The sequence below is a fragment of the Leuciscus leuciscus genome (assembly GCF_965113295.1).
Source record: "Leuciscus leuciscus genome assembly, chromosome: 24".
Classification (NCBI taxonomy): Eukaryota; Metazoa; Chordata; class Actinopteri; order Cypriniformes; family Leuciscidae; genus Leuciscus; species Leuciscus leuciscus.
The window spans coordinates 11,775,075-11,787,677 of NC_138723.1; the positions used below are offsets into that span (position 1 = coordinate 11,775,075).

General features: G+C 36.7%; 1 protein-coding gene across 1 annotated transcript in view; it reads left to right on the forward strand.

Annotated features, from left to right (window-relative positions):
- The first annotated feature begins 11,092 nt into the window (after positions 1-11,092).
- Positions 11,093-12,603, forward strand: part of LOC309488837 (sodium/glucose cotransporter 1-like) — a 36,750-nt gene continuing 35,239 nt past the window's right edge. The window contains exon 1 of the mRNA XM_082157253.1: positions 11,093-11,875. Within this exon, the coding sequence (XP_082013379.1) occupies positions 11,701-11,875 (175 nt within the window). The 5' untranslated portion in view covers positions 11,093-11,700. The remainder of the gene's footprint in view (positions 11,876-12,603) is intronic.

A 12,603-nucleotide genomic window follows, 5' to 3' on the forward strand; every position in this document is an offset into this window, starting at 1 on the left:
TATTTAGCATGAATTTACATATTTGGAAGTTGAAGGTAAAGGTTGCAGATTTCTATAGGTAGCCAAAAAATACTGCCTGATTAAGATTTAAACTGAGTTTTGTCATACCGGATAACAATTTTGTCATATAGGATAACAGTTATTTTCTGTTAGCCCATAATGTCATCCGTTATCTTGGATGACATGTGTTTGACAATATATTCTTATACAGTTTTCAGCTTTAATTTGTATAATTTCCATTCAAATTGTGATATTATCATATCATTAACATTGTTAGCTGAATATTAGCTATTAGCTATTATATAATTCATAATAATATTCAATTACAATTACATTTAATTATTGTCCAACCTTAGCCTGGCTAACGTCAGACCTCATCTCATTGAGACGTGGTCTGGGAACCACATGTTCATTTTCTCGTATTTGAGGCGTGGTTTACGAATGCCCAGAGCCGTTTATTGGGCGCTACGAATGTCTATCAAATGCGCCTGTACGTAGCTCATAGCCAATCGTTTCAATTATACCAGATGACGTATGTAGAGCGACAGAAATTCGACGAGGAAGAAGACGAAATAAACTTGCGTTCTAAAATACTTAGAACACTATCTAAGGCTGCATCGAAAGGTAACTTCGCGTCTGCTGCCATGTTGGATCCATAGATATAAATAAACTGCTTCGGTGTGTCGCATAGACGTCGTCATCGTCTTGCTGCTCCCTCCCCCTTCTGTGATTGGTTCCCTTTTTGAGGGGAAAATCTGGTCCATGGTGTCCAGGCTGCCTAGCAGCGTGAATAAATCCGCGCTGCGTGCAAGGCAGCATGGGGAAACCCAGGCTAGTCCAACCTGTCATATTGGGGAATCCGCCCCTTTAAGAACAAGCCATCCACTCTAGTGACATCATCATGCATTTCAGTGAAATGAGTGAAGGTCGCCTACTTTAACCCTTTACATTATTTATGAATATTGATGTAGAGTGACTATGATCATCAATAAAATGGTTCACGGTACTTTTCAGTACTAAATTAAACCTAAATTAAACCTAATGTTGAAAAGTTGTGCTGTTTTGATATTCATAAACATGAAAAAATAGTTTAAATGTATTTGTATACTTGCCAAATCTGGGAAGAAACCACACTGAGTTTGTGTGTAACAGTTTACACATTGAAAACCACATCTGTATTTCTTTACAGTGGAGCCTAATTAATTTCCTTGGAAAAACATTGCATAACATAAACATTAATTATTTATGAACATTATTATGTGTAAGTGTTGTAAAAATGACAATTCATGTGTTGACTCATATGGTGTAACAATTTAAGTCAGGCGGGAAAACGCTGTTTTTTTTTTCCATTTAAATGCATAATTTCACTTCATGGAGTTGAGGAAACAATAATAACATGATACCAAGTCCTGTAAAACATTTTCAGACATTTTGCATTTTAAATCACATTGCAGTGTTAAAATGTGGGTAAAGAACTAGGGTCACGTTTAAAGAAATCACAATTATAATGAGAAAAAATTGTTGTGCACATTTTTTTTTCTGAGCTCTAAATACTGCATCACTTTATATATTCATTAAGTATTATTGATTTGAAAAGTTTTAATATCATAATATTTAGAAAATGCATTAACGTTATGCCGTATGACATTTTGACTGGTGTCGTCACATGATTCTCAGTTAAACCGCTTAAAATACATTGTTTAAAATTGAGATTTTACTAATAAGTAAAAAACATCCCCATAAAGATAATAACTACTTTGATGTGCAGTTTTAACCTATGTGAATTTTTTATCAGTTGAAAACCTTATTTGCCACTGGGCCATTTACGTCAATGAACATATCAGTGCAATCAGAATGACAAGTCACAAACAAGATAGGCAAAATGCTTAGTCATGTTACAACAGTTCTCTGTCAGTATTTTCAAATCTAAACAATGGCTCCGATTTTGATGACAATGATTGAAAATGCACAACAGCATTTCCCTTATAGTGAAATTCAAAATTATCCTCCGCAAACTAATTAATTACAACTGAAAAGACATTGATGCAATTAGAATGCATAACACATCAAAACAAAAATAGGGAAATTATGATAATGTTACTAAATACTATTTACTTTACCAAAACAAAACAGTCAGAATCAAGAAGGTAATTAAGAGGAATTCATGTTTAGTTTTGTTGATGTTGTAAATTGTATGTATGTATGCATTAAAGTGTTAGCTATCATGAAATCAGTAACACTTTAGGTTTCATTAGTTAAATGTGTTAACATGAACTAATAATGAACTGCACTTCTACGGCATTTATTAATCTTAGTTAATTTCAGCATTTACTAAAACATTATTAAAATCAAAAGTTGTGTTAACATTAGTTAATGCACTGACTGTGACATAACCATAGACTGTAAAAAATAGGACATAACATGAACAAACAATTAACAGTTGTATTATTATTATTAACTAACATTAACAAATACAGTAACGTGTCGCTCATGGTTAGTTCATGTTAGTTAATATGAATAATAAACAAATGAACCTTATTGTAAAGTGTTACTATGGAATCAAAGATATAAATTCCTTACAATTTAGAGTTGGACATGGATTTATTAAGATTTAATTTCAATGTATTTCCCCAAGCTAATAACACTATGGCCTTGGATAAAAACGAATGACATTGTCAAACTGAGAATGCGGCTGACTCGAGTTTTACTTTTATAATAGTTAAGCATAACTCGCATGCTGCCGCAGTAGGATAAATTTAATTTTACGTATTAGCTTAATGTTACCTGCTGGCTGCTCGTGTAGTTTGAAGACACATCCATATTACACATACAGCGCTACCTCTTCACCTCCGCCAAATGCTTCCGCCAAAAAAAAACATTTTAATATACTTTTTCTTGTATTATTATTGTTAGTGGCAATGTGTATAAGTGTATTGCTATTTATTATAATATTTATAATAATAATTCTTATTATTTACATTTATCAGAGAGGGGCACAATACATTTTGAGACAAAAGGGGCAGGGGCTTGGAACACACACACGCAATTATGCCAAAATGTAGTTTTGTCGAGTATCCTCATAAGAGCAGACTGAGCAGTCTTAAATTGCTGAAATGAAGTCTTAAATGAACGCAAAGAGTTGTGAGAGAATGAAGCCGCCTTTCCACTGCGCACGACATTCGCATTCGATTGTCGCATTTCGCCCCCTGGTGTCAGTCGCACGGAACTTTGAAATTGGTCGTGATGCAACCGTTACCCTCAACTATTCACAATATGATTTTAATGAATGTAATGCATGCATGAATATATCCACACAAAACAAATGACCCTCAATACATCTTATAGGCCTATATAAAAAACAGTCGGTTTTATAGAGCTAATCAATATAAATATTGATTTAATATGATACAAATATTTTTTTCAGCCATAATTATTAATAACCGTCATTTTGCAGGAATAGCGTTTACATTAAAGTATTAAAATATTGGTAATTCTAGCTTCGCGCTCATAGTTTTGATTAGAATACATCACATCCGGTCGACCGGTCGCATACGGTCTAGCCGCAGAAGTTCAGATATTTCAACGCATCCGAAGCTCAAATCGGATCCGAAATTTCCGCATACGCATATGATCGGAACTCCCCGCAGCTCCCGTACGTCTCTCCATAGGAAATGAATGACTTCCGGTCCGACGGCTGTCGTTTGTCGTTTGCAGTGGAAAGGCGGCATGAGGCACGTGTGAGAAGTGTCGTGCAGCAGCGACTGCTCTTAAAGTGACAGCAGCCAATAAAGCTTTCTGTCAGTAAAGTTAATCAAAGATCGAAGGTAACAGAGAAAAACACTCACTGCTCTTGACTAAAGAACTTTTGTAACTTAAGTAAGGATTAATCTATATATAATTTAAATGTATGCAGTCCAAACTGTTTGATAACTTTATTCAATTTCTGTATATTTCCTACCTGTTAGACAAATATTTAAAATATACTGTATTTATGTTGTTACTACATTAATGTTTACAGTTATGCTTGTGATCTGAGAAATGCACCAAAGCAACTGAGAAAAACTGTAACAATATTGGTTTTCTTGCTTATAGAGGGTTTTTACAACATGTCATCAATCCGGAAGTCGGCCATATTGGAGGCACTGAACGTAAACAATGCCACTGAACTGAATGGACTTGCAAATTTGGCTTATTATTGCTGCTGAAAAATGGTCGTGTTTTGGTCTGTACTAATCGGTCACACCGACCGGTAAAAACATTTGGAGTTCTATAGACTGTCAAAAGTTAAAGAGAAAAGTAAAAAAAAATGAGAAAAGAAGGCGTTTGTGGTTGAGAGGGGCACAGCATCAGATCAACCACATGTGTAAACGAAGCGTTGACTATGGCTAAAATGTTGACGTAAAGTAGTTGGCTACGTTCACACTGTCAGTCCAAATGTAAATATTTTTGTATCCGATTGGAATCTGATCTAAAATGATGTCCACACTGTGTATCGCAACTGTTCAGATCGATTTGTGTGTCTATGCAGCTCTTTCGTTTTCCGGAATATCTGCGTTGGTTTCTATGGCAATGACGTTAAGTTGATGGAGGGGTTTGCATTTGCAATAGAGGTGTTGTCTTATTTAAATTTTACAACATGAAAATGTGTAGCCGCCGTGCTAGACTTTCATGTGATTTTTTTCTGTTCACGTTAGATAATTCTGATCAGATTTCAATCGGATATGAACAAAAATCGGATTTGGACTTTCAGTCTGAACGTACTCAATCACAGATGTTCTGTTGTTGTCTTTTGAGTGTAGAATTTATTTCTCAGCTGCACAGCATATACCTGACACAACTCCCGAGTTGCTCTTTGTAGAAATTAAGTTTTATTCACGGGCGGAAATAGAAAGATACATGTACATTTAAATCATACAGTTGAGTAAAAATCAATGTCACTCAAGTCTTCTTCACTGTGATTTGTTCTGGTGATTGGTTTGTAATGTTTTAAGCTAATCATACGACTGTTAGTTCTACTGTGTTAAGCACTTTTTGGTTAAGTATATATGGCCTTTGACCTGAGCATCCTGCATTTCTCTGTACATTTAATGTTGAAAATACCCATTACATAAAATATTTCTATCACAATTATCAGGTTAGAGTGAGACTTTCTTGATGGCTGAAAATATCCCACACATGTGTATATGACACTAGTGTTCTCTTGTTACTTCACAATCTAATCAAAGCCAAAGCATAAAAAAATAACATTAACATTATCAGGAACAAACAAATATTCTCAGAGAGAATTGGACATTATTCATTATTATACTACAGGGCCGTTGAATGCTTGAATCTGATTGGTTGACGAACGTTCTAAGGTGTGCATTATTTTCAGGGTAACGCACAGCTAAAGTAGTTCCAGGCAGGTCTTGACCGCATTACAGTTCAATATCACTTCGCGTAGTTAACTGCCCCTGTGACAACAAGCTTGGACCCCCTTGTGGCCCCCCTAAATGTGGAGTGTGAAATAATTTTTACAAAACTATTTTTTGCTATCGTTGTTTTTCACATGATCCGTTATTAGACAGTGGCAACATGGAACACAAATGTAACCCCCTAGAGGGACTGCTTAAATCGGATCTGCAGGGGTTTTTCTATTCAGAAGTTGGTGGACGTTCTGCGCGAATATAGAGGTGAGTAAAGTTGTATGTTGTATTTGTATTAACCCTTTCACACGTAAGTTTAAAATATCTGGCTGACCCCCCAGCGTGAGTTTTTCAAGGCGACCGTTATTTAGAATGTGTCACTTTATGGTTTCCGTGGTGACGCGTCATTGCTTGTCACGTGACACACCGCAGCAACAACAGAGCTGAATGAATGATGATCTGCTTTTATGTCATTTTTCCTTTTTTATTCAAAATATTCACAAATTTGTTAGATATGGCATGAAATATCTGATATTCCGGTTGTCAAATATATGCAAGTGGAAGTGTTTTGTTGTTTAAACACATTTATAACGATCGCGTTAGTTCAGCTGTATTCGCGATGGGCGCCGCCATCTTAGTTTGTGCCGCAGACGCAGTTCAGAGAATCGGATCTGTTGGATTTACAACACGTTAATTCATCCACTTCTCCCGAAATATATACAAGTAAGTGGCAGGTGAACTGGGAGAAGAATAGAGTAAACTTTAAAGTTACTTACACAATGTGTATCTGATATGAATAAAACTAATTATAATGGAAAGGATTATTAGGCTAATGCCTCTTCCTTTGACATCAGAGTGTATTTTACGAACTCTAATGTATTGTTTTTTTTAGTACTTATATGTCTGGAACCTAAAATAAACATTATGTGGTTGAAAACACTGAAAAGTTGTGATTTATGACAGCTCTGAGCGCGCCTGTCTCTGGCTCAGCGCCAGCCAACGCGCGAAAGCACATTTGAATTTAGCAGTTGATCACGTCATGACACTGACCGTTCTAATCACACCGGTGTGATCGTACGCTCCAGGGACCAGCCTAAGCTGTGTCTGAAACCGCTCACTCGTTCACTCATTCACTAATCCCTACATAGTGAATGGCAGTTGAGTGCACTACATCAGCAAAGAGTGAACGAAAATGAGTGAGCGAATTCGGACGCTGATGCGCCAGAGAGCTCGGACAATTTCATCATAAACATTACTTACCCATCTTTGATATTTCCTTTTTTGGCTGTATGAATTGTATGTAACAATTGTACGTATGTATTTTTCACGTTTATTGCGTTATTTGATAAAAAAAAGAGACTTGCTTGTCATATTTATTTACTTTTTACATTTATATGTGAAAATAAAAGAGAACAAAACACTGCACAACACATTTGTTTATTCAAATATAGATATAACGGTGTATATATATAAGTAAATAAATAAATACATAAAACTGTCAAAAAAAAACCCTCCGTTATTTAAACATTACTTGCATTACTTTCGCGGGGTTTCCAGTCAGTCAAATGATTGTTAAGTGTCCTTCAAATGATTGTTTTCTATCTTGCGTGCGCCGTTGCCATGGTGACATTGTTGCCGTCCGTCATATTTATTTTTCATTCTCGCTCTATCGCCTTATCGTGTTGGATTGTGGGAAATAGTGTCTCAGCAAGTGTACATCGGATGTACACTCGAATTCAGAGAGGATTGTGGGTAAAAGTAGTGAACGAATGTAGGGAATGATGTCGTTCACTCAGAATTCGGACACCACTACAAAATGGCCGACACCCTAAATAGTGCACTATATAGTGGATAGGGAGCGATTTCAGACACAGCTCTAGACTGATCACACCGGTGTGATCGTACGTGCGAAAGGGTTAAATGCATTACTGAAATGTAACGTTAGATCAGCTCATCTTAACCTGGCCGTTTGTTAGTTTGTGGCAGTTTGAAAAAGGCTCAAATTATGATCAACAAACTCATGGTGCCGAGTATTTTTACTTAAACAGGGATGCAAACAGCGCGCTTTTCTGCGCCTCTTTTTCACGTCAGTTTGGGTGACTTGGGTCTGATTATAATTTCACAAAGTCATCTGAAGCCATTCCATAGCTTAATGTGAGGGACAGAAGTCTATTTACATCGTTAAATTAAAGTTTATGGAAACTCGTTTTCCCTCATCTGTCAATCATTCTCCATTCAGTATTCAAACAGCGCGCGTGCCTCGTCCGGTTACAGCAGGATGCACGGTAAAACTCTCTCCAATATGATATATTCACATTATAATGCTTGATCTGTAGATAAAAGGCTGTGGATTTGCATAAAATGACTTTATTTTGTGTATTTGTATTTTATGTTTGTTGCTGTTTTAAAACGACTCGCTACCGTGTGTCTGTTCACACCACAAGGACTATGAATCGGCATCAAACGCACAATAACTGGAATTTAAAACTTCACTATGTGAAGAAACAAATGATCAATAAACTGTTGGACAGATATAGGCTACACTAGGATTTGTGCGCTCGACATTTCTTCGCTTTGTGCCGTGATCTTTTAAATGCGCACTTGTGTAGCGCAGCGCTGCACACTGTGACTCCATGTTGCTTTGAGCACATCATTCTGCACCCGCGATGCGCATACGCGCTTTGTGCGCTCTGTTTTGAAGCGTTTCATATTATCATGGTTTTTCCTATATTTTTTTATACCTAGCCTGCACAATACATTTAAAATAAGCATAATTTAATTGTATATTATATTGTATGGACTAAAACTGGTGAAAACCTATCTCAGGTCCACAATGTCAGATGACAGATTAAGCAATATAGGTGTTCTAAGTATTGAGTCAAGGAGGGCAAAGGCCTTAAATCTAGATGAATTTGCTGATCTTTCAAAAAAACAGTTAATGTGACTGATTCTGAATATGTAATGCAAATCTAAAAAATATAATGGAAATGCAAATACATTGTTGAATAAACAGAGCAATTCCAAGAGGGTCCTCACACCATCGGTGCTCGGGCCCTAATGATTGTAAACATGGTATTTTGCCTGTTAATGCCTATAGTGCAGTGCAGAAAATGATATGACAACAATAAGGTCTAAACTGGCCCCTCTAACAGTACAACTGGCCCCAGCTTGGCCCCCCCAGTTGAAATGGTCTAGAACCGCCAATGTCATGCCCAAACGCGTGTTCAGCGCGTTCAGTCTGTGTTCAAAGTCGGTGTTTAAAATCTGCTGCAGTCGATGAAAACAGTCAGAGAATGTGTCAGCTAGTCGTGTGTCCCCAGCATTAGTCTGCTATCTGGGGCTCAAACCTCCGTTACTAACTCTAAAATGACGTTTTGGAATTAGCAACGGAGGCATGGGATTAGATGCGTAAGAAATTAGTCCTACATACAAGAGCATTTTAATGACAAAAACTTTACAAACGTCTTGAAATACATAATCTGAACAATGTTTCGAGGTGTGGTAACTTTAGTATAAGCGGAATAATTGACTTCAGGCCGTTGAATTATTAGAAAAATAGCCTAATGCACACCCGAGGTGTCGTGACCGCATTACCACCTCGGGTGTGCATTATTTTTCTAATGATTATGGATCCGCAGCTTCCCAGAGCTCAATGGCCAACTGGTTTTCAAAGTAGATGTCAATGTTCTTTTCACACTGCACGACTATCTGGGGTAACATTTACTTGCTGGTGTGTGCACACCTGATTCTTTCAGACAGCGTCTTTGATCATTCCCACTGCGTGATTGTCACTCGGTGTCGTCAATTATTCCTTACTTAAACAGTATTTTAATGTAGCCTACTACAATAATACCTCTAGACATTCATTCTGTCTCTCATAGACAAATACTGCTCCTGAAAGTATGCTGACATAGTAGGCTAGTAGTAGAAGATAAATACAGATACAATTAAAAACAAAACTCCTAACTTTATATCACTAAAATTAAATGGGAAGCCGCTTACATATGCTCACATGTAAACACAACACAGACTCTTCACTTCCAGGTCAAGAATCTGTCAATCAAAAACTCAGTAGCCAATGAAAACACACCGCTGTTAGCCTACCATTTATTTTTTTTCCGGTTTCAAATACATTTGAATACAACATGCAGAAAAAAAACAGGAAATGAAATCATAGAGAACACCTCTGGTGGACCTTCGTGACTGTGCGTCAAGGTCAATAAAGTGTCAGATAATTTTACCTTTTTATGACAAGCCTTTTACACCCTGAACTAACTTTGGTTTGTCATAAAACGATAAAATTATCTGACACTTTAAAAGACTTATTGATGCTCAGTATTTGTTTTTTTAGACATTATTAAACTTTATTAGACATTAATTGCATTAGTATTAAGTGTTCCTCAAATATATACTGTCCAAACATACATGAAAAGAAAAAAATACTTTTACATGATAATTGCACAACACGTTACATTTTTTAAATGGTATTCTGGGGTGGAGATGTTTATGGAAGAAAATAGCATCTGATCACATTAGCATTCATTAAAATGCCTAAATATTGGTGTCGTTTCTGAGAAACACCAGCTCATTGGTCAGTGTAAGCTTGCTGTTTTTGATTATGTAAAAAATCTGTCAAGAGATGCCTTTAACAGACCATAAACAGTGATATGCAGGAGTTACATTGTATGATCGATTTATAATAGTATAGTAATAGTGAATAAGATGAAGGCCGTGCAGAAGGTCAGGTGTTTATGATTATAAGACCTTACATCTTAAAGATAAGTGTTCATGGCTGTGATGAGATATGACGGTATTTTTAAAGGCATTGTTGAGAAGTTGATGAAGTCAAAGATGTCTTTGTCAACCAGACCTTATGCCAAATGATCTGTTTTTAACTTTAATCTATGCACCTTTAAAGCTAATCCATCATTGTCTGTACCAAAAGAGAGCACACTATGAATTTCCACATTAGATTTCCAAAACAATCAGGATAGATCATAGACATTGAGATTTGGCTGCTCATGGTATCGTGATATAACCATCTACTATCTGAACCTGAAAATGTTCATGGCATCATTGGTTAATGACTGATCCTTTAGTCGCACATTCAGAGTGTTGTAGCACATTTCTAAAGAAAAATGTGGTTATCTAATGAACTTAAAGAATTTCAGTATTCATAAACCATAGGTGAAAAGTACCTGGATGACTGACTACTTCTGGCGAGATTCTGAAGTGCACATCCAATAAACACTTTACTATCCCATGAGGCCACGGGATAGGATAAATGAATGGCAGTGAAGTGACACAACTGATGCTGTAGATCACATGACAGTGGCTGGTGTAGTACGTCTGAATATCATTCTACAAACATTCATACTATACAGATAGTACTTTTTTAACAGTCACAACGCAAGTTTCAAACCAAATGTAATACCTGTGATTTTGGACAACGCGTCTTTCTTAACTTGTTAATGCTGTGCTAAAATAGTAGCTAAACTGTTAGCTTGCAAACTAAAGGCTAACTGAAAACAAATAGGGAAATGTTTAATTAAAAAAAAAATAGCTTTGGTAATATTTATGTAGTATGTAATTAGATTATACAAATGATAAATTATATAAATTTACATATTTTCATGATTAAGAATAAATAGGCCTACACTGTAAATCAGTTTTCAGTCATTTTTAATCAGGCACTGAGCAGCAATCCTTTACAACTTTCTCAGTAGAACAGAATAGATTTTGCCAGTTGTATCGCTTCAGGGTGGAAGGTTGATTCATTTCCATTACATGATCCATCTGTGTTGGAGCCCAGTATGCAAAATTTAGTTTGATCAGCTATTCATCAGCTATTTTCACTTTCTTTTGTCTTCAAGCCGCAATGCCACTTTGCACATCAGGGTGTCCTTATAACCAGTGTTACAGTGTGTAGACGTCTGGACCATAAATTGCAGTAGTTGATCTTTAGCTGAATCAATGAACCCCATTAATTAAGATGCAGGTGATGTGGTTGATGAAATGTGCTTTTACACTTTACAGGAACCCAGTCTCACACTTCCCACTATATAAGTTGATCATTAATGATTATCAATCTCAGATTTTGACAGCTGTAAGTCACAAACACACTTTTATAAATTACTCTGAGGAGGTCACACCCATCTATAGACACACACGTATACAAAAGCGTGCACACACACAGTCACACACCTGCAGGTGAACGTTTGAGTCAGGTCTCTTTACCATCGTGTCAGAGAGGGACGCAGTGTGGTGCTCCACTTGTCCTGCAAACACCATCAAAATGGGGACAGATTATTTTGGATTCTCTTATCTCCGCAATGAGAACAGAAGAAATGTCACCATTCATATTAACAATCCAGCGGACATCTCGGTGATTGTTATATATTTTTTGGTGGTTCTGGCTGTGGGAGTATGGGTAAGTGGCCAGCAGTTTACATCCACCAACATTTTCCATTGACTTGTTGACCTTGCGTCAACATATAAATCTACAGGGGCATGGACTATGTGAGATAAGTCTGAAGAAAGAATGATGATTCTGGCTGATTTGGCAAAAATTGTATAATATAATATATAATAATATAATATAATAGTCAATTCTGAGTTTGTTTTAGTCATGTTTATTGTTTGTATTTCTGTTTGTATCAGTTTCCTTGTCATGTTCTAGCTTGTCATTGCTTCTAGCTTGTTAATTAGTTCTATTCTCATCACGTACTGTGGTTGTAAGGAATCGCTCGAAGACTAGGAGTCCAAACAAAACACTCTTTATTATAATCCACAAGGAAAATGCAGGTAACACAGGAGAATAATAGGTAACCACTTTGTACAACTAACTTAGACTAACACCAGACGAATAAAGAGGAGCAACTAATGCCGAGTTCACACTGAATGATTTTAGGCCCTATTTTCGCTCGCTGACAGGTTTTGTGAGATCACCGACAAATGCCCGAAATCATAGGCAAATTGTTCACGTGAGTGACAATCACGCAGTGGGAATGATCAAAGACGCGATCTGAAAGAATCAGGTGTGCACACACCAGCAAGTAAATGTTACCCCAGATAGTCGTGCAGTGTGAAAAGAACATTGACATCTACTTTGAAAACCAGTTGGCCATTGAGCTCTGGGAAGCTGCGGATCCAAAATCATTACCACCACTTAGTTAAATCCTGGGTTTTTCACTGCCAC